This window comes from Abramis brama (genome assembly GCF_963993115.1).
Source record: "Abramis brama genome assembly, chromosome: 6".
In the NCBI taxonomy this organism is placed as follows: Eukaryota; Metazoa; Chordata; class Actinopteri; order Cypriniformes; family Leuciscidae; genus Abramis; species Abramis brama.
In genome coordinates, this window is record NC_139968.1 from 29,966,475 (window position 1) to 29,988,706 (window position 22,232).

The 22,232-nt window shown below is 36.2% G+C and overlaps 2 protein-coding genes and 1 long non-coding RNA gene across 4 annotated transcripts; 1 reads left to right on the top strand and 2 right to left on the bottom strand.

Annotated features, from left to right (window-relative positions):
* Nucleotides 1-268: 268 nt before the first annotated feature.
* Nucleotides 269-2,323, bottom strand: LOC311085110. Its single transcript, XR_014606746.1, has 4 exons — nucleotides 2,211-2,323; nucleotides 1,652-1,966; nucleotides 1,387-1,521; nucleotides 269-735 (listed from the first exon to the last, which is right to left on the bottom strand). It is a non-coding gene; the product is annotated as an uncharacterized lncRNA (long non-coding RNA).
* Nucleotides 2,324-6,593: 4,270 nt separating this feature from the next.
* LOC311085404 (uncharacterized protein) lies at nucleotides 6,594-8,929 on the bottom strand. 2 transcript variants are annotated; one of them, XM_084117913.1, is made up of 4 exons: nucleotides 8,730-8,929; nucleotides 7,946-8,260; nucleotides 7,627-7,761; nucleotides 6,594-7,095 (listed from the first exon to the last, which is right to left on the bottom strand). In XM_084117913.1, the coding sequence occupies exons 2-4, from the start codon at nucleotides 8,256-8,258 to the stop codon at nucleotides 6,875-6,877; spliced, it is 669 nt and encodes a 222-aa protein (XP_083974039.1). In that variant the 5' UTR covers nucleotides 8,259-8,260; nucleotides 8,730-8,929; the 3' UTR covers nucleotides 6,594-6,874. The 2 variants fall into 2 exon arrangements, with proteins under 2 accessions (XP_083974039.1, XP_083974038.1); XM_084117912.1 differs by lacking the exon at nucleotides 8,730-8,929 and adding an exon at nucleotides 8,525-8,720.
* A 410-nt stretch (nucleotides 8,930-9,339) lies between these two features.
* Nucleotides 9,340-20,393, top strand: LOC311084598 (uncharacterized protein). Its single transcript, XM_084116752.1, has 7 exons — nucleotides 9,340-9,555; nucleotides 11,565-11,900; nucleotides 13,340-13,666; nucleotides 13,790-13,930; nucleotides 15,667-15,978; nucleotides 16,592-16,885; nucleotides 17,992-20,393. The coding sequence occupies exons 1-7, from the start codon at nucleotides 9,516-9,518 to the stop codon at nucleotides 18,054-18,056; spliced, it is 1,515 nt and encodes a 504-aa protein (XP_083972878.1). The 5' UTR covers nucleotides 9,340-9,515; the 3' UTR covers nucleotides 18,057-20,393.
* The last annotated feature ends 1,839 nt before the right edge of the window (nucleotides 20,394-22,232 follow it).

Genomic DNA, 22,232 nt, shown 5'->3' on the forward strand with positions numbered 1-22,232 from the left:
GTTACCAAATTAGGCCAATCTGTTTTTATGTAACTGACTTAAAAAGTTATGACTTTATTATATAAAATATAAAATAAAATTATATAAAAATTGATGACTAACTTGTAAGACTAGTCTTAGCGGTTTATGCCTGGAGCTGCTAGCGTGTCACGTGAATTCTCAATCCCATACAACCTTGAACTATATTGTTTAAGGATGTAATAAAAGTGGACAATAGTTGTTGTAAAACTAAATCTTTATTAATAGTCATCAAAAACATTCACCAAGAGTCATTTCAACAGAGCTTATAATTATTCTAATGCATCATGTGTTGCTAATTATTATTTTGTTTAGGGTAATTATGTTTGCAGTCATGAATTTAATTGAATAGATCAATAAAAAATATATTCTGTGCAAATACAATCAATATATTTTCAATGGATGAAAAACATTCTGTTAATAAACAGCTGTGTAAGTATAGGAAATCTGTTGAGCATTAATGCATGTTTTATTTTCATGTTTATACCAGTAAACTTCAGCAAACATATCTGGAACTAAAGCTTCTGCTCAGTTCACACTGTTGGTCTGATCTGACTCCAGAGGTCTGACAGTGATGTCTGGTCTCTTCTTCTCTGATCAGCTCACTTCTTGTAGATCTGATGTCATAAACCAGCACAGCAACAGTAGCCACGCCCACCAGAGCAGAGAGAGCCAATCGGATCACAGCTTCAGTAAAACCACAACAGTGGATGTGGTCTGAAGTAAAAATAAAAACACTGAATCAGAACTGTGCATTTAGTTCCTTTTTTTTTTTACTACTTTTTTCCTAGTATTGTTTAAAATAATGAATATAATATAATTCTAGTTCTTTAACCTCAGCTCTTCTAGAAACCTGTGATTATGTGACTGTTTCTCCGAGATCTTTTTCTGCACTAATGTTTTCTTAAGCAACATCCCACTCACCCTTACATTCACTCACACTCTCTCTCTCTCACACACACACACACACCTGCTTCACGTCTCTGTCGCACATCTGCGGTCTGTTCTGTTCCAGTTAGGTCACAAAAGAAAAAACAGCAAATGCACATTTTGCAAAAGTGCAAATACAACTCATTCTTTCTCTAAGAATGCATGATCCGATCAAATTTAAACCTTGAATGCAATGTTAGTCGCTTCGGATTAAAGCATCTGTCAAATGCATAAATGCATTGTAAATAAAAATCTTGCAATTTTAATTGGTTTATGTGGTTGATGGTTTAGTCACCATCAGCAGTAACAAAACAACATATGAATATGTTTGGTCACAACTGCACGAGTGTTTCCGTTCTGACATAATCTTTTAAAGCTTTATAGGAAATAATATCGCACTGACTGAAAAAATTAACAGAGTAAGAGTGAGTGATGTACCTGAACTTGGCTGATAGAGTTCAGTAATGTTGCTGTCCTCAGTCTGGTTGACGGTTGAATTGTTCACAGCACAGCTGGACGAGAAGAAATTGGAGCTTGATGATCTTTCTGCTGATGAAGTACTTTGAGCAGACTCTGATAATGACAGATGTTACTGTGAAATTAGTCTCATCACACACAATTGTGATCTTTATTTATAGTATCCATATTTTAAACTGAATTAAAGCCAAGAATGGTCATGCTAACACTGTTATTCTCTACTCACCATAGACTTTAAGATTGAAACTCATGTAACTGGTCTCTTTGCTGACAATTGTTAGTTGATAATGTCCAGAGTCTGTGGTTCTGGTGTTTGTGATGGTCAGAGATCCGGTTTGATCCAGTTTCAGTCTGTCTCTGAATTTCTAATCAGGACCATCATACGTAGAGCTAGTTTGTGTGAGTTTGTTGACTTCAGCGATTCTTGTGCTTCCAAACGTCCACTGTATCATCAAATATTGCTGTGTTTCAGTAACATCAGTGTTTAGAGTGACAGTATCTCCCTCCATCACTGACACTGACTTAATTGATTCTGTCATGTCTAGAGAAAAAAGGGGGAAAAAAGACCAAACTATCAGTTATCAGTTAAAGAGATTTGTATTATGCAGACATTTTCCTTAATGTATATTAGAAATCTTATTAGAGACGAATAAAGTTACAGATTCTGTTTTGGAATCCCTTCCACTAACTTTCTCAACTTATATTAAAAGACATTAAAGAGAGAAGATATTGAGAAACTTTTTATGAGAACCACTAGGCTATAATGCAAATTGTTTATAACTTACCAAACAGACTCAAAAATCTCAAAAAGAACCAAATAAAAGCGTTAACCATATTCTTAGCCGTTTGTCAACAACTCCAATATAACGCAGTAAACCACTCTACATTTCACATCACATCACATCTTAGTTCACATCACCAAATTGTAGGCGTTCCTGCGGGTTGCCTATAGCGGATGTCATGGCAAGTGGTTGATATTGAATACCTTTTCTTACTGTTAAAAGTAAACGTCTTGGCACCGCTTCTGGCGCCAAGCAACGGTGCGAGAGGACAGATTGATATCCTGATAATTCATTTTTGATATAATTGAGTAAACAGCTATGGAGCCAGAATTGGCTATTGTCATTTTTATGTTTTATATTTTACTGGAGGACATGGTGTGAAGATGTTTCAGCCCCGGCGCTGCCAGGTCATGTATTTTAGGTTTAGCCCTCGTTTGAATATAAAACCCAATTGAATATAAAAAATCCAGTATTTCTCCCGCTCGTCATCGCAGCTGTTACAGTTGCCAGGCGACAAGAACAATCCTCCGTAGCCTAGACTGGTCCGAGTGCTTCAGATGCGCCCTTTAATATGGGACGCAGCTGTAGTTAGCAACAATTTTTTAATATTGTGACAAAAGGACCTACATTTTGTTACTTTCATTTTTGGAACTGCATATCTAAGTATTCACGTACAAATGTGAAGTAACCTGAAGTAATTTTTCCCCCCTCACATATGATTTTACATTAAACTACACAAAAGTATATAGTTTACATGTAACAACTTTGAAAATATTCAGAAGTAAAATGCAGTAGTAGCATATTAAAAGTACTTTTTTTCAGAAATATACTCTTTTTGAAAAAAAGAAGAAAAAAAAAACTCAGTGACATGGCAGCCGTCAATTGAGTCAGCCCTGCAAACCTGTTGGTAGACAACTTAGTGGATAGTGGAAATATGCACTCCAACACTCTGGAGACCATCCCAGATGATGTCCCACCAGCAGGAGGCCTTACCAGGGTCTCTATTGTGGCAGCCCATCCCGGTCCAGCAGCTCCAGCAGGGTCTCCCTGCTCAGCTCAATACAAGTCTACATCATTTTTTCTTATTTTATGTACTGTAAATTTAAATGTTTATATTGATTTTGATATGTTTAACATATGTTGTTTATAGTTGGAAAAAGTACTTATTATGACTCTTTTCACAAGATGTAAAATAAGTCTCTGATGTCCCCAGAGTATGTATGTGTAGTTTTAGCTCAAAATACCCAACAGATAATTTTTTACAGCATGTTTAAATTGTCATTTTTTGGGGCTCAGAAAAACGCGCTGTTTTAGTGTGTATCCCTTTAAATGCAAATGAGCTGCTGCTGCACGGCACAAGGGGCGGAGCCTCACGCCTCAGAGTCGGACAATAATGCCCACAGAGCCCGAGAATACATGCTGTATGGAGATAGAACAGGTATAGTTTAGTTTAATTATGGTTATAACTTATTTGTCATCTGCTTTTATCTACTATTAATACAAGCCTGCTGTAGCAGACCCCGTCCGAATGATGACCAAAATATACTGATGAGTTCAGTGAAGTTTATTGTACATCACACAAAAGATGAAGCGTTAGTTTTACTCCAGAGAATCACAGTAAGAGCTGAATAAACACAGTATAAGAAGTGAGCATTAAAGTCTTATCCATAAACTCTCTCTCTCTCCCTTTCATTATCATCAACATACACAGCAAAGTACACAAAACACTCGTTACGACAAACAGTAAACAAATATATACACACCTTTTTAGTGGGTGCTTAAACTGGTAAACCTTATATCCGTAAAATGACTCGATGAGCTGTGATAAAGTGCGCGCTCTCACTTTCATTTCTGCCGTGGTCAGTAACGTTAGGCCTGTCGCTCTGAAGACCGTAAGCTGGATCACAAACAGTACAGATCCATCCTCGAGTAACAACCAGAGTAAATGAAGACTGCTATGTTCATTCTTGCATCCAACAACAAAACACCTCAATCGCTTAGGAGACATTCTTGTCTACAGCTGCTCCAGCGTGAAAACAATGGCAGACTCTGTGTCCAGCTCACTCAGGGCGGGTCTATGCTCAAACTGAAGTGTCAATCAACAGTCATGGAAGGGGCCTGTGCAAAGTGACGTCACATTGCCCCAAATCTGAGAACAGCTCGTTATGACACAGTGCTTATGATTTATGGGGATTATAAAAAAAGCACTGGGTGGATTTTTATCATTATAGGGTGGCTGTGTTGTGTACACACACTGCCAACACACATTTATGTTCAAACACCATGTAAAAGTGAATTCTGCATAATAGGTGCCCTTTAATGTAGATTATAAAAGATTTTCATTTACCAATTTTATTTGAAAAAAAAAAAAAGGTATAGAAGAATTTGTTTCATGTAGAAATTATGACTGTCATTACAAAAATAAACAATGTCCAGAGCAATGAATCAGAAATCATATTTATGGAAACTCAAATTTGGTTAAAACCCTTTGTAGACATAGCTTTCATGACAACACTACAAAAATACATAAAAGTGAAACCCCATTGCCTTATCTAATGCTTTTCTTATTGTTTATAGGGTGAGTAATATTTTTTATAATACACAAGTGAGATAGACTAGTGCAAATATTACAAATAGGTAGTTAACTGGCATGTTAGTTACAGGTTACATAGTGTCGCGTAGCCAGAGCTTCAGACTGACGGCAGAAGGTCGCAGCTTTCACTGGCCAAGGACCACCCAGAAGCCATCTGACTGACATTTAAAGGGATACTCCACTTTTTTGGGGAAATAGTCTCATTTTACAACTCCCCCAGAGTTAAACAGTTGAGTTTTACCGTTTTCGAATCAGCCGAACTCCGGGTCTGGCGGTACCACTTTTAACATAGCTTAGCATAGATCATTGAATTGGACAAGACCATTAGCATCTCTCTCAAAAAAATGACCAAAGAGTTTCGATATTTTTCCTATTTAAAACTTCTGTAGTTACATCGTGTACTAAGAAAAATGTAAAGTTGCGATTTTCTAGGCTGATATGGCTAGGAACTATACTCTCATTCCTGCGTAATAATCAAGAAACTTTGCTGCAGTACCATGAGTCCAGCAGACGTAATGATATGGCGCAGCGCCTGAAAATAGACCCCAGCTCGGTAGACTATAGGGTCGACTATTTTCAGGACCCATGGTACGCAGCAAAGTTTTTTTTATTTAATTAAAGTTAATTTTAATTAACATTTTTAGTACCATCTTATCAACTACCTATACACATCTTCTCTCAGAGCTTGTTAGGTACTTTTCCATTATCACAGACCCCTTGACCTAATTTAACCTGATTTATCCTGATTTAACCTGGGTTCTGACTGAGACACAGCAATACAGACTTTTACATGAGGCAAAGGAAAATCTCCAACATTTACTGCAAAAGTGGTGCCGCTAACTTCACATGCTTTTGAAAATCCAGCGTTTAGTTGATCCTGATAAGCGCTCATTGTCACAGTGAGAGTGTTTGGCATCACAATGGCTTTTTTCAAGGTGGGCTGTTAAATAACTGCTGACTGCAGAACAAATGGGTGGAGCTTACGTCTAGCACCTCCCCGCTAGACAACCAGTGAGAAGGAGCAAATGTAATTTTGGCTTAATAGGTGGAACTAGAATATCTAACCACACCCTAACCCTAAGCACAACTCTATCCCTCCACCCCATTAGATGCCCATAGAGGTGGAGCTGGATGTCATCCGACTGCAGTGAGTACCACTTGAGTTTTGTGTGGCACATGCATTAGACATTCAGCCAAGATAATATATTAATTTACATAACAGACCACTTAATGAAAAGAAATTTAAAATTCACAAGAACAAATAATTTGATGATTGTGTCTACCATTCATTAAACTGTAGTGATGAATCATGATCTCCAGTTCAGGACAGGTGTCTCCTGAAACGAATGACACTGCTGGAGCTCCACCTAGAGGCTGTACGTAGTAAACGATGTTGGAAGATGACATCACTGTTTTCTCCAGAGCTGCTATATATATAAACTAAATTAATAAAAAAAATTACAACAAAAATGAACCATCACTGAACTCACTTAAGCTGGACTATGACGCTATTTTCTTCTCTTCTTGCTTTTAAACAAATTCAACTGTTTTTCATTTACCAGTATCCTTAATTATTTTAGCTGGACTCTTTCACAAACAGTCAGACCAAACCAAAGCTGTACAGATGTGAATAACTGAGACCACAAAAGGTTTCCGATTCACAATCTGGAGATGACTAACTTGTAAGACTAGTCTTAGCGGTTTATGCCTGGAGCTGCTAGTGTGTCACGTGAATTCTGTCAATCCCATACAACCTTGAACTATATTGTTTATGTAATAAAAGTGGACAATAGTTGTTGTAAAACTAAATCTTTATTAATAGTCACCAAAAACATTCATCAAGAGTAATTTCAACAGAGCTTATAATTATTCTAATGCATCATGTGTTGCTAATTATTATTTTGTTAAGGGTAATTATGTTTGCAGTAATGAATTTAATTGAATAGATCAATACCAATTATATTCTGTGCAAATCCAATCAATACATTTTCAATAGATGTTAAACAGCTGTGTAAATATAGGAAATCTGTTGAGTATTAATGCATGTTTCATTTTCATGATTATACCAGCAACTTCAGCAAACATATCTGGAACTAAACCTTTTGCTCAGTTCACACTGTTGGTCTGATCTGACTCCAGAGGTCTGACAGTGATGTCTGGTCTCTTCTTCTCTGATCAGCTCACTTCTTGTAGATCTGATGTCATAAACCAGCACAGCAACCGTAGCCACGCACACCAGAGCAGAGACGACCAATCGAATCACAGTTTCAGTAAAACCACAACAGTGGATATGGCCTGAAAAAAAAGAAAAAAACTGAATCAGAATTGTGCATTTAGTTCCTTTTTTTACTACTTTTTTTGCTATAGTATTGTTTAAAATAATGAATATAATTCTAGAGTCTAGCTCTAGTTCTTTAACCTCAGCTCTTCTAGGGACCCGTGATAATGTGACTCTTTCTCCGAGATCTTTATCTGCACAAATGTTTTCTAAAGCAACATCCCACTCATGCTCACACACACGTCTCTGTCGCTCACATGCGGTCTGTTCTGTTGCAAATGTGCAAATACAACTCATTCTTTCTCTATGAATGCAAGTCGCTTTGGATTAAAGCATCTGTCAAATGCATTAATGCATTGTTAATAAAAATATTGCAATTTTAATTGGTTTATGTGGTTGATGGTTTAGTCACCATCAGCAGTAACAAAACAACACATATGAATATGTTTGGTCATAACTGCACGAGTGTTTCCGTTCTGACATAATCTGTTAAAGCTTTATAGGAAATAATATCGCACTGACTGAAAACATTTAACAGATTGATGTACCTGAACTTGACTGATAGAGTTCAGTAATGTTGCTGTCCTCAGTCTGATTGACGGTTGAATTGTTCACAGCACAGCTGGACGAGAAAAAGTTGGAGCTTGATGATCTTTCTGCTGATGAAGTACTTTGAGCAGACTCTGATAATGACAGATGTTACTGTGAAATTAGTCTCATCACACAAAATTGTGATCTTTATTCATATTAGATCCATATTTAAATGGAATTAAAGCCAGTAACAAAACAAAATGTACATGTAAGGAATATCAAAAATTAAAAGATATACCAAGAATGGTCATGCTAACACTGTTATTCTCTACTCACCATAGACTGTGAGATTGAAACTCGTGTAACTGGTCTCTTTGCTGATAATTGTTAGTTTATAAAGTCCAGAGTCATTGGTTCTGGTGTTTGTGATGGTCAGAGATCCGGTTTGATCCAGTTTCAGTCTGTCTCTGAATTTCTCACCAGGACCATCATACGTCAAGCTAGTTTGTGTGAGTCTGCTGACTTCAGCGATTCGAGTGCTTCCGAACGTCCACTGTATGTAAAAATATTTCTGTGTTTCAGTAACATCAGTGTTCAGAGTGACAGAATCTCCCTCCATCACTGATGCTGACTTCACTGATTCTGTCATGTCTAGAGAAAAAAAAAGGGAATATATTTTGTAACAGACTAAAAATGACCAAACTATCAGTCATCAGTTAAAGAGATTTGTATTATGCAGACATTTTCCTTAATGTAGCCTATATTAGAAATCTTATTAGAGACGAATAAAGTTTCAGATTCTGTTTTGGAATCCCTTCCACTAACTTTCTCAACTTATATTAAAAGATATTAAAGAGAGAAGATATTGATACTTTTTTATAAGAACCACTATAATGAAAATTGTTTATAACTTACCAAACAGACCCAAAAAACTAAAAAAGAACCAAATAATAGCGTTAAACATATTCCTTAGCCGTTTGTCAACAACTCCAATCACGCAGTAAACCACTCTACATTTCACATCACATCTTAACTTCACATCACCAAATCGTAGGCGTTCCTGCGGGTTGCCTATAGCGGATGTCATGGCAAGTGGTTGATATTGAATACGTTTTCTTACCGTTCAAAGTAAACGTCTTGGAGGGGGAATTATGTAGCCTATAGGCTATAACTTGAATAAGTCCATAAAATTGACATGTTAAACGAACTAGGAAAATGTGTGCTCTTGATTCTTTGCCAGATGGCTTTCATATGCGTCTAAGGAACTCGTCTTGACGACACTTCACTCCGTTCCTCTTCTTCATGGTCCCTGTGCAGTGTTCAGTTCACTGCTTCCTACTCGTTAATCAGGGGATATCAGTGAGGTGATCTGTCCAGTTAAAAGAGCAGCGGGTGTAGCGTGACATAGTCTATACAGACAGATTTCTAACCTTAAAAAAGCTATCTGAAGATGCCAAAGAAATCAAGTTGAGAATAAATATTTGATTATTATGTTGTAAACTATATAAAATGTTTTACACTTTGTCCTAGTATTTTATTAAGTTGCAATTTCGTATTAATTTGAACGATGCGAGTCGTAGGAAAACTCGGGTTTAACAAAAAATAGCCTAAGATGAGAACATTACTTCATAAGAATTTCCAAAACATTTATGAGTTATTGTCACGTGACTGTGTTGCAGCTTATGGTAATTTATTAACAATGCTATGTCATCATACAACTCCTCAAGCTCGTGACAAAGTTAGTAGCCTATGTTTGATGACATAGGCGTGTTTCAAAGAACCGAGCCAAGTTTGTTCAAGTGTGTGGGCGTGTTTCAATGACGACGAATAAGCGAAATCTAAAATAACCTAATTCATTCTAATTAATCATCTTTTTTAAATTCAGATTCTGCAGCTCTGCAAAAACATGCGGAACATACTCTTTCTATGTTTGTTATTAATTTACGGTAAGTCTATTTTTTCCCCCTTTCGGTTTCGAGACAGGGAGCCATAATTTCAACGCCAAATGCATGGAAATTAATAATGAACATTTGTGAATAATGTGTCAAATATGTTATCCGTGGTCGAATTTGAATCCAATGCTGCCGAAATTGACTAGCCGTGCTTTTCTACTAATAGGGGTCTGGCTTAAAGAGCGGCTAAAGATGGCAAGATTCACAGATTCGAACTTTCCGGATTAATAACTCGTGAGCTAAACGTTGTTAGCCTACTACACAAATAACACTTCTTTTTAATCGTAGTAACGTAGACAAGCAGCTACAACCTAATTTTCCTCGAAACAAGCTTTCCTTCGCAGTGGACAAAATACATTGATCTCTATATAGCCTACGCAGGCTGAGAGACAGATACGAAGGGAGCGTCTGCAAAGTGCAAAACCCGAAAAGTGTTACTACAAAAATAGTAAATAACTTCAGTGTCACACTCTATAGTGTCACCAAATTCAGATTTAACACCATAGCTGTCCTGCTGGTTTGGGAAAAAAAATATATTATTGCACAATTTTTATGATTTTTATGTATGGAAAATATTCAATAGCTTCTGTAATACACTGCATTGTTGCCTAATTCAGTTCACGCATCAATGCTGTCCTGTTGGTTATACTACAACACTTATTTTGGAAAGAAAAAAATAAATAAATACATTTTTAATTGTAGGCCTATATACAATTGTAAATGTATAATTTTTATGATTTTTATTTATGAAAAATATTCAAAAACCTCACTGTGATTCACTGTATTATTGCCTAATTCAGTTCACACAATACTGGTGTCCCGTTAGTTTTACTACAACACATATTTTGGAATCTAGCTTTTTGCATAATTTTTATGATTTTTATTTATGAAAATATTATATAATAGCTTCACTGTAATTAACTGTATTAATGCCAAATTCAGTTAACTTATCACTGCTGTCCTGTTAGTTATACTACAACACTTAGTTTGGGAAAATATATTTTTGCATATATTTTATGATTTTTAGTTATAAACAATATTCAATAACTTCACTGGAATTCACTGTATTGTTTCCAAACTAAGTTCACACATCACTGCTGTCCTGTTAGTTATACCACTTATTTTGTAAAAATGTATTTTTGTGTAAAATTTATAACCATCAGGAGAGCAGTGATGTGTGAACTATTGGATATTTTTCATAAATAAAAATGAGTTATTAATCCGGGAAGTTCGAATCTGTGAATTTATTGCCAACTTTACTCAACTTCCCCAGTTTTCCTTGACGTAATGCCAAGCGGTCCATATAAACTTTCTGAGTATGAAATTTATCTAGCACAGTGAATCCCTTATGTTTTATGACGTCGTATGCTAGTTTTTTATTGATCCTTTCAATTCTAAACACCCTCAAATATAATGAGACCTTGAACATTCAAAATTGATGTAGCCTAGTTTTTGTTGATAAAAAGCCTACTGACTGTTTTTTTTATAGTAGGCTAAACAGTGCATCTTTAGCGATATAATCTGGTTGGGTAAATATGCAAAAACGTACTTTGCATAATCATATCCAGTTGTGCAGTGCTAGCAATAAGTCCAACAGAGATTAATAAAATCCTATTCTTGATGAGTATTTTTGTCCTGAGACAATATGCATTTATTTGAGAAGCAACATGAAGGATTAAAACTTTATTGTTTTAGATAATGCAACTTTAGTTTATTGTTTAATTTGTAAAATACGGTGGCCGAGAGAGCTCAACGCGCTGCAACTGAAGAAAGCACATGCAAATGAAAAAAAAACACCCACAAATTAAGAAAACATCTTAATCAGTTTCACAACACTCGCTCCAAATACGTATATTTGAAATGAATAGATTCTAATCCATGTTTTTCTTTTCTTCCATTTCCATTTCTTTTTTTCTTTTTTTTTCCTTTTCAGCAGCTAACACAATGATCATTTAGCTGAAGTTAGTGTGGTATCAGTAAAACTGGTTCTGTTTGTATTCCAGGTGTGTCTGATACAGATACAGATGAATCTGAGCCTGTGTCAGTGATGGAGGGAGATTCTGTCACTCTGCACACTAATCTGACTGAAATACTGAAAGATGATACCATACTGTGGATGTTTGGACCAAAAGATTCTCTCATATCTCAAATAACGAGAATGGTAGATTTGACTCCAGTTTTTTTTACTGATGATGCGGGATTCAGAGGCAGATTACAAGTGGACCAAAAGACTGGATCTCTCACCATCAGAAACACCAGAATCACACACTCTGGACAATATAAACTCACCATCTCTAGAGAAAAGACTACGACAAAGATATTCAATGTTACTGTCAGTGGTGAGTATCTCAAGTCTTTCATTATAACAATGATCATGTGTTAATAATATGGTAATTTTAAACCCTGGGTTACCCTGTGTTAGTATTTATGATTATTCAGATTTCAAACCACACATTTGAATATGACTCATGTTGGTGTGTGAAAAATAAAACTAAAAAAAATTTTTTTTTTCAATCTAACATTTCAAAGTGTTTAAATTCACTATGGTTGTTTACTGTTTTTGTGTCAGGTGGTACAACCAAATATTTGTGAGAAAAATAAACACACACACACACACACACATATATATATATATATATATAGTGTGACCAATTTTTCTTTACTTGGTATGATAGTGGTTATCATGAAAATAATTGAGTGTTAAACATATTTAACTTGTCTTAGAACAATAATAAATAAAAAATAAAATGATAATAGGCGATACTAGCTTAAATGTAATATTCATTTATCTTAAATAATCATATAGGGACATTCATTTCAGTTACACCACCTAATCTTACATTGAACCGGCTTCTATTTTGATGTCTGTATTAGCTTTTGCATATGCGATCAAGTTCATACATAACATTTTTAAATACAATAAAGAAGTTTATGTTTGCATTTTCCTAGTTTTACATTGGTTGTACCACCTGACATGTAAAGTGTACCAACCTACCCATAATTGAAAGTAGCTGTTTTTTATTAGTATTTGATTACAAACTTTTTCACTTTTCCACAAGGATCAGTTGGGCTTCTTTGGTTTTCATGCTTTCTGTCATTATCTTGTCAATTCATATTAAAAACCCATGTTTGCAGTTGCGCTACCCTGACATTTGAGAATATACAAATTACCGGAAAAAAGTTTTTCAATTATCTCAACAGCTTTAAAACTACTGATATTTATACAATTTGTTTATATGAAAGGTTTCAAAAATAAAATTACCATAGTATTTTATTTTCTTATTAAAACACCATATTAAATAGTTTTCTTAGTCTTTTAATTTGTGCAGACAGTTCTGTTCTGGGGCTTTAATATACCATAACATAAAATAATGAGTATTATTTGAATGTACTGAAATTGAATTCAAACGAAATAGGTTTTAAGCCCCTTGCACACTGAGTCCGAAATTCTCATCCGAAATTTTTGCACATTAAAAAATATATATGATCTCACGTTATGTCAATCATGTTTGCACACTGCCTCCGAAAAAAATTTCCGTAGCAAGCATTTTGAATGCCACCAAATCACGAATACAAAAAAATGCATACGAAATGCAAATTTCGGACTCAGTGTGCAAGGGCCTTTAGAGAATAAAGTGATGCATGTCATGAATTTTACACAATATTTCAAAAGAGTTTCCAAATTTTGCAACACACAAGCAGGATTTCATAATCCTAACCGACTAACTTGTTCAACATTTGTGAAACGTTGTGAAACACTTTTCTGCTTGATTTGCAGGTGTGGTTGGTGAGATAGATGGACTGAAGTTAAAGTCAGTATCAGTGACAGAGGGAGAGTCTGTCACTCTACACACTGATGCTGAAATGCACAAAGATGCTCTGATGCTGTGGAGATTTGGAGATAAAGGAATTCTCCTGGCTAAAATTGATGTTGAAACTAACGAGACATCATTAAACAATGCTGATGAGAGATTCAGAGGCCGACTGAAGCTCGATCAAACTGGATCTCTGACCATCACAAACACTAGAACCACAGACACTGGATTTTATGAACTACAGATCAGAGGCATTGAGAGCTCACAGCGATTCCTTCTTTCTGTCACTGGTGAGTAACTCTGAGTAACTGAAAGAGCTAGTCTTTCAATGTAATGGCATACAGTATTATTAGCATTTATTTGAAGTAATTTCAGATCATCACATTGACTGACACCTTCACTGTCTCTCTTAGCCTTCCCAGATCCACAACTTTCTTCAAGTGCTAAAGCAGGGGTAGGTGTTGGTGTTTTGGTTGCTGTTCTGCTGCTCGTGGCTGCAGCTGCGGTTTTGATTTACTACTGCTGGAGGATCTCTAAATTAAAAAAGCAAAAAGGTCAGTATTTTATACTTCAAACAGGATTTGCATGTCCTGCAAACTTTCTAAAACTGGGGGATGGTTGGGGGCACCGGTCTGCAGAGTTTAGCTTCAAGCCTAATTAAACACACTTCAGGCTTATTTGAAAACCGCATGTGGTTCACACTATCCCATAATATTTTTTCGGAGGCTCAACGTAACCTGTCATTCACGTTCAGGAACATTTATTAAATGTTACATATAATTAGTTTGTGAAACATAAAGTGTTGCACATTTTATTGGTGCAGAGATTATATGTAGTTTGTAAATTAAGTGATTAAGTGGGTCCCACTGAGTAAACAAGAATCTTAAAACACTTGCGATCTTCACGCCCACTTCAGCACTTTGGCCAAGCTCTGTTGTGTAAGTAGACAAGCTGTCAACTGAACAGACCACAAGTGTGAGTATTTGGACAGGTCTTTGTTTCACATCCTTCATTCAGCTCATTTTGAAAGTTTATCCTTCGTGCTCTTCATTCGCCCACAATCCTTTGCACACATTATAATTCACGAAAAATAACTGATGGAAAATGAGTCGGCACTGAGCTTATCTGAGTTCATTATGAAATATAAGACAAAAATAATGTTTTCTGTTTAATGTAAACTGACAATAACGTAATCCACTGGGAGACCAAAGACGGCTGTCATTCACTGAATAGAAAGCCGGTTCATTTAAAGATTTTTAATACTAAGTGTTTTTACAAAATTAAGTTTTAATAGTATTTTCGTGCCATGCAATGGTGGCGGGAACATGTGTGATGTAACCATACTAGACCATCTCATTCTAGCGTTTAATGCTGAGGAGTCTAGCCTACAAGCCTCTGAAGGACTAGACTAGGAAGGACTCAGCCTCTATAGCTGAAAGCCTTCCGTATGAGTAGCATCTGATTTTTATGTGATCCTGAACACATTGATTAGCTGGTTCAGATGTGGTTTGTTAGGGTTGGAGCTGAACTCTCCAGGACAGTGGGTCCAGGAACAGAATTAAAGAGATTTCGAATAACTTGTTTTTCCAGTAGCCTAATCATTGTATTAGTGCGATTTGTGTTATTCGGTGCATTTCTGAATAATTCACAGCACACAATCGTATTTCAGTTTATTTCAACAAGGATCCATCATTCCTGTTCTGCATATCATCAAAGCCCGACTTCAACAAATGCATGTCTTCATTAAACTAACAATTTTGCCCTTTTTGAATTCAGATGCTTAAAGCAACAATAAAACTTAATAAAACAAAAACTTTTCGGTAGTGTTACAACCCATTCCAACTACTATTTCACTCAAAAATTTACATTTTGTCAATTTTGCCATTATTTACTCGAGTAAGGTTGTTTCAAACATGCTGTTGTTTACGCTGACCTTTAACATACATTGTTGACCACAACGTTCAAGCTCTAAAAAGTACCATTAATTCACTGTTGTCCAAACAATTCATAATTCCAAGTCTTCTTAAGCCAAATGATAACCCTGAGTAATGAACATACTAACATTGGTCACATATGATGTTCCCTGGTAACACTTTATTTTACAGTGTCACTGTTACATTTTGCATGTAGTTACTATGGTAATAACTATTAATTCTGCATAATTTTATGCAACTAAGCCCAAACAAATCACTAACCCTATAAGTTCATGCAGTGAATAAATATTAGACACTTTACAAAGACACTTTTAAGATAAATAGTAACCTTTACCCCTTCTTATGTGCTGTGGCAGATGCAACATCCTTGAAGACAGTGAAGGAGGGAGAAAATGTCCCTCTACACACCAGTCTTACTGAAATACAGGATACTGATACGATAGAGTGGCGCTATGCAGCTGAAGACAAACTCATTGCTGAAATCAATGGAGGGAACAGAAGGAGATTGCCAGGTGCTGATGGGAGATTCTTAAGCAAACTGAGTCTGGATGAGAGAACTGGGGATCTCACTATCAATAACATCAGAACCATTCACACTGGACTCTATAAACTAAAGATCACCAGCGGCAGAAAAACCAAAAACAAGAGATTCATTGTTACTGTCAGTGGTAAGTATATCAACTCTTCCATTGTGATAATGATTGTGCAACAGTTTAGACAGTTATTTAGACTGCTTTTTTCAGTTGATTAGTGAGCAAGACTTCAATAAACAATATTTGAATCGCACCTCTCATCCAATAATTGCAGAAATGCTTTGTCACCTTTCAAATTGTGTCCTTTTAATTCAATTAATAACTGTGGTTTTGGTGCTCTTTAATGTGGCGTGACAGATCCTTGTAGTTCAAGCTGCAGTGTGGAGTGGGCATGAACAGATCATCTCGTCCTCTTTACTACTAGTTAAAGAAGACGAAATAAACATAAATGAACATCAAAAGTTCTGTTGAATACAAATGGTTCAAAATGAATCCTTTCTCATGTAATTATCGAATCAGTCTGTTTCAACAGTGGAAAACGTTATAAAACAGTGAACATGCACATACATTTACCTCATGAAAGCCGTTCAGTGCCTGTTGCTCGTTAGCTTGCTATAAAAAAATGTAGAGGGTGAAATTTTGCAATATAATAAATATTCTGTATATTTTATTGAAACAGCAAACAAAATTCATTCAATAACTTGTTTTTTTGTCTTTCTCTGTTTCTGTGTGCTGCTGTGACATGAAGTGAGGACAGTAGAAGTGACGGAGGGAGAATCTGTCAGTCTCGAGACTGGTGTTGAAATACAGACAGGGGATCTGATGCTGTGGACGTTTGGACCTGAAAACCGTCTCGTTGTTATTAAAAAGGAATTAGAAAGGACTATTAGTGAGAGATTCAAAGACAGACTGGAGCTGGATCTTCAGACTGGATCTCTGAACATCACAGACATAAAAAAAACAGAATCGGGACATTTTAAACTACAGGTCATCAGCACAGAAGAACAGGCCACGTTCAGGAGATTCAATGTGCTGGTCAAAAGTGAGTAGAACAACATTTATTATAACAACTATCTATTGATATATACAAGTAGACTGGGTAAACCCAGCTCGATCTGCTGGCGATTTGATTTCGCCCTGCAGCTCAGGCTGGAAACCTGTACATTTATTTCTCCTGCTTCCATTACAAATCTGCGGGGACCAATCACAAACTGGCTTATCCACCTGGCGCGCTATTGGCGGGTTTAATCCAATCCAATTCCCTTTAACCGCTCGATGATGCTCAATGGCTTCTTTAGTTTAGCAAACACATCGCTTGAGTGGGTGTAAATACCATTCACTTCCATGTTTTTGTTTTGCACAACCTGCAAAAATCGCTCGATGCCGTTGCTGCTTCTGCAAAAAGCTGATCAACGCTACAAGACAACACGTTTGTTTACACGTTTTCTGCCTGGAGTTTTTGCTGCAAAGTACGTCACCCTGATCGTTGGTCTGATTGGTTGAAGGACTATCCAATTGCGTACAGAGTCATTTGAACTATGCCCGTTGATCACGCCTCTTGGTCTGATTATCTAGTTTTTTTTTTTTTTTTAAGTTTTAAGAATTCAAAAACATTTTTGCAAAGAAACATTTTAACTACTGGCCCACTGTATATCCAGTGATTATGTCAGTGGATTTTTTCCCACTAGTTTCACTGTTTGATTGGTCAGATAAAACTCGTTGTTTACACTGTGAATTTACAGTCTTCTTGTACATTTAGTGAAAAAAGTGCAATTATTTATTTAGTCAGCTGGTCATTATAACAAAATAACCCCCAAAAGGAGCAACTCATGTTCAGTGAGTGCGTTTGTTAATAGCTAAAACTGTCTAAAGCTGCTGCTAGTGAGGAACAGAGCAAAAATTTAAGAATCTTTTTTGTTTATTCTGAAGCAAAAGGAAGATGAATGAAGTATCAGTATCCTATACTCTTTTTATTTTTCAAGGAAAAAAATATTAGATTTGTTCTATTTGTTTTGTTTTATTTTTAGTTTTCAGCGTGTTTAGGGGAACTCTTGAGATTAGCTGCAACTGGATGTAGGCTATATTCAACAAAATGGATGCTTTCTCTTTTTTTAATATCTGTGATTGTCTGTGTATTTTCTTCCATAGGAAAACAAGTGAATGAATCAGAGACTCATCCCCTGATAGAGGGCGTGGCCACGAGTTCAGTTTGATGAGAAAAGACTCGCTCACCAGTGCCAATCATCAACAACCGAGCTCAACAACAGATTTCTGCTTTTATGAAAGTGAGACATGAACCTGTGTACTGGAAGAAGACCGAATGATTTCAAAAGTGATGAGCACATGACTAACAGTAGATACTAAGATATTCCTACAGACATTAATCTCACTGCTGAAGAACATCTGAAAGCAGAGTGAGACACAATCCTCAAAGTTAGCCATTCGCTATATATACTCAGGACGCGTGACACTTTCAAATGATCCATGGTGCTACAATTACTATTGTTTACTACCAGGGGTGTTGCTAGGGTCAAAAGAGATAAGGGGCTTAGCCCCGAGACTAAGTACCCCACCACATTTCTTCTATTAATATTCATGTTTTAATTTTTCTCAATTTTGTCTGTCTTCTCATCTTTTTGATCATCCACTGTTCTCTTGTTTTGTCTGTATATGCAGCTTTATATGTTCTTTGTTCTTCTTGTCTGATATATCAATTTCAGTTCTCATTGTCTGTATTTTATTTGTCTATCATTTTCTTGCTTGTCTTTTTAAAGTCCTGATATATATATTTTTTGTATATCTAGTTAATCTCTCGCCATCTCTTTGTCGTCTATCCTCAATTCTTGTTTGTGTGTCTTGTAGGACTTTAAGGGCCAACAAAACACACATGAGTTTTCCAGATGATTCAAGTCACCTTTATTTATATAGCATTAGCACTTTTAACAATATAGATTGTTTCAAAGCAGCTTTACAGTGATAATAGGAAATTAAAGTAACAGAGATTGTTTTGGCTTTACAGCAGCTCTAGAATAATTATTTTTTTTTCCCAGCTAAAGTTAGTTTTGATTGATTCACATCCATTGCAAAAATCATTAGTTATTAACTTAGGGACAGCTTACATGACACCATTTTAACTGAAAACAGAAAACTTATAATGTGTTCTGGCTGTTCATTTCCACGACAACAGTGTTTGGTGGCAAGAGAACGTAAACTGTGAAATAGGTTCAGAAGTGCATTTTTTGAAAAATGTTGAAAAAAGTTATGATCTCCGTGTAAATTTTTAAAAGCGTGAATCTGTGAAAATTATTACGTGTTACATAATAATACGTATTACGTGTACGTATAATTGTACGTATTAGTCTTTAGGTATGCACATTTTAATATGTGCGCAGGCACGTACCGCGTATTCTGGTTGTCGCGTTGTCGTCCTTTATCAGATCTGGATATGGCCTGGATCTGGCAGACTACTGTAAACCTCGGGATAAACAGAGAGACTAATATTAGCATAGACGGCATTCTTCTTATGATGTAACGAGTACATCAGGTGACCTAACTAACAAAACTCCCAGCTGTACTTTATGGCCATGCAAGCTTAAAAGAGATGAGCCTACTGTAAGACTTCATTTTCCTGCTAAGACAAAAGCTGAGATCAAACCGCCTGCATTAAAGTAATAATAAAACACACCCTAGAGATATCTCAAAGAAAGAGCACAGGCAACAGTCTTTATCCTAACTTATCTCATTGTTTATATGAATTAATGAATGAATGAATGAATGAATGAACAAGGCATTTAGCCTATATAGCGCTTTGAAAAGTACTACTGTACACCCAAAGCACTTTACAATCATGTCAGGGAATCTCTCCTCAACCAGCACCAGTGTGTAGCATCCACTTGGATGATGCAACGGCAGCCACAGTACAACCAGTGCGCTCACCACAGTCCAGCTACAGTGGAGAGGAGAGAGAGTGGCCATGATAGGCAAGGGCCAATGGGTGTAATTTGCCCAGGACCACCCCTACTCTTTATGAGAAGTGCCATGAGATTTTTAATGACCACAGAGAGTCAGGACCTTGGTTTAACGTCTCATCCGAAGGACGGTGCTTTTTGACAGTATAGTGTCCTTATCACTGTACTGGGGCGTTAGGACCCACACAGACCACAAGGTGAGCGCCCCCTGATGGCCTTACTAAAACCTTTTCCAGCAGAAACCTTGTTTTCCCAGGAGTTATCCCATCCAGGTACTGACCAGGCTCAGCCCTGCTTAACTTCAGTGGGCAACCAGTCTTGGGCTACAGGGTGATATGGCTGCTGGCAAAATATATATTATAATATATGCTATATATGCATCCCCGTCTCCCTCCTCCATTCATTTTCTCCTTATTAAAGTCACTAAAAATTCACTAAGAATGTCTATATATCACATATTATGTTTCTTGAGAATCTATTGTTAATTCCCTTTCATGTAATGTATTAAATATTTCTGAATTTTTCTTGTGTAATTGGCATTATACATTTTTACCTGCCAAATAAAATAATATATTTGATTTATCCTTTATGATTCTGAAATCATTATTTCTAGTATAAATCTAGTATAAATGTGGAGTCTAGTGTTACCTCAAATCTTTGTCCAGGATAGATCAAACTGAAGGCACTAATGAATGGCGCACATAATTCGGAGAAAGCCGTTTAGCAGTAGGAGATTAGCAGTTTATATAGCAGCCAGAGAAGGCAAAAATGTGGTCATATTTTTGCAAAATAAATGCTGAAATGTAAAGCTGGTTTGTAGCAAACCAAGAATACAGACTACTTAGGTGTTATTAGTACTGTAACTGTTTTTTAGTGTTCAGGGTTAGGTGTCTTAGGTTTATTGTGAATTTGTTATGTAAATTTGTTGTGTTTTCTATTTAGGCTACTTTTTTTAAATATATGTAAGTATACTTAAATTTGAAAATATTGTTTGATTTTAAGAATTTTTGATTTAATTTTTTTTTTCAATAAAAAAAAGCCGTTCTTTAATGCCATTCACCATCATTTTGAGGCTCTTTTTATTTTTTTAAGTATCGGTTCAGGCACTGTTTAGGCACCGGTACCGTTTTAAAAGTATCGATTTGGCACCGCGAAAACCCAAACGATACCCAACCCTACACAAAAACCTTGCAAAATCCGTTCAGCAGACCAGTCAGACTGAAACTGATTTACAGAAATGAGATTTGAATAGGATTTTAAACATGTAGGTCGAAATGCATTTGTAAAAATACATTACATCGCATTTCATGTTATTAGCCTATTATTATTATTTTATTTATTTTTTTGCCGTTCACACCAGATAAATCTGATCAGATTTCAGTCGGATATGCACAAAAATTGGATTTGTACTGAAAGTCTGCATAGCCGTGTTGTAGAAATCAACCAGCTACTTATCTTATTTAACATTTAACAACTCTCAGCATTTTGACTTTTCTTTTTATTTATATTGTAAACTTTTTACCTTTTTCTTCTGCCTCTACGAAGTGCATTAAAATTCTTTAATAAATTTTAATGTTGTATGTTTCTACAACTCTTAACTCATTTCTCAGAGTTGCCATATTCACCATACAAATTAAACGATATGCAAAAATCATCCATTTAGCCTACCTAAATAAACGTTTTCATATGCGTCTCTCACTCTGCTTGTAAGTGTATCTGTGTTACTATGGTTACCAATGTAGCGGATTAATTTCGAACTGTAATCAAACTGACTGGAACTACCTGTGCATTAAACGGTTTTACTGCACACCTTCCAGCCAATCAGAATCGAGTATTTAAACAGCCCATGGTATAAAGACTCTTAAATATGTTATCCAAACATATGTTCTGTCATGGTCACAAGAAAGTTTGAGTCCTGGGTTAAGCCTGGAGGACTTTCTGTGTGGAGTTTGCATGTTTATGTGTTTTTCCTCTGGATTCTCTGGTTTCATCCACAATCCAGACATGCGGGATATGTGAGAGACATGGTTTCCACCTGGTATTAAGATGTGTTTTGGTAGATCAGATCACAAGTAGACGAGGGAGACACATTCCCGTTTACGCCTGGTATTTTAATCTGTCTCTTATGTCCACTTTCAACTAGGGGTGTCGCAATATACCGGTATTGACGATAATCGTGATATTCAAAGCATGAAATATCGACATCGTGTTAATTTAGAGCAATACAATATACCGGTATTGGCGATATTGGCGTTTTCTAGACACAGCGCTCGTCCGCGCCCGCGCAGCTAGAGTGAATCAGTGAAACACTCTGTCCACACCCGAAAAAAGTAAGCTCGCCAGTATTAAGAACAGAGTTCTTCGGCTTCAAAGAAAACAGCACCTTAAAGGTGGTCGCACACCAGACGAGAAGCGCAGCGC

What these genes read in the sequence shown, in the direction of transcription:
- LOC311085404 (XM_084117912.1), bottom strand. Translation starts at nt 8,696, where the DNA reads ATGACATCCGCTATAGGCAACCCGCAGGAACGCCTACGATTTGGTGAT. An exon ending in TAGTTTTTTGGGTCTGTTTG is followed by an intron (nt 8,261 to 8,524) that starts GTAAGTTATAAA and finishes TTTTTTCTCTAG; the next exon opens with ACATGACAGAATCAGTGAAG. An exon ending in ACTCTATCAGTCAAGTTCAG is followed by an intron (nt 7,096 to 7,626) that starts GTACATCAATCT and finishes CTTTTTTTTCAG; the next exon opens with GCCATATCCACTGTTGTGGT.
- LOC311084598 (XM_084116752.1), top strand. Translation starts at nt 9,516, where the DNA reads ATGCGGAACATACTCTTTCTATGTTTGTTATTAATTTACG. An exon ending in ATGTTTGTTATTAATTTACG is followed by an intron (nt 9,556 to 11,564) that starts GTAAGTCTATTT and finishes TTTGTATTCCAG; the next exon opens with GTGTGTCTGATACAGATACA. An exon ending in ATTCCTTCTTTCTGTCACTG is followed by an intron (nt 13,667 to 13,789) that starts GTGAGTAACTCT and finishes TGTCTCTCTTAG; the next exon opens with CCTTCCCAGATCCACAACTT.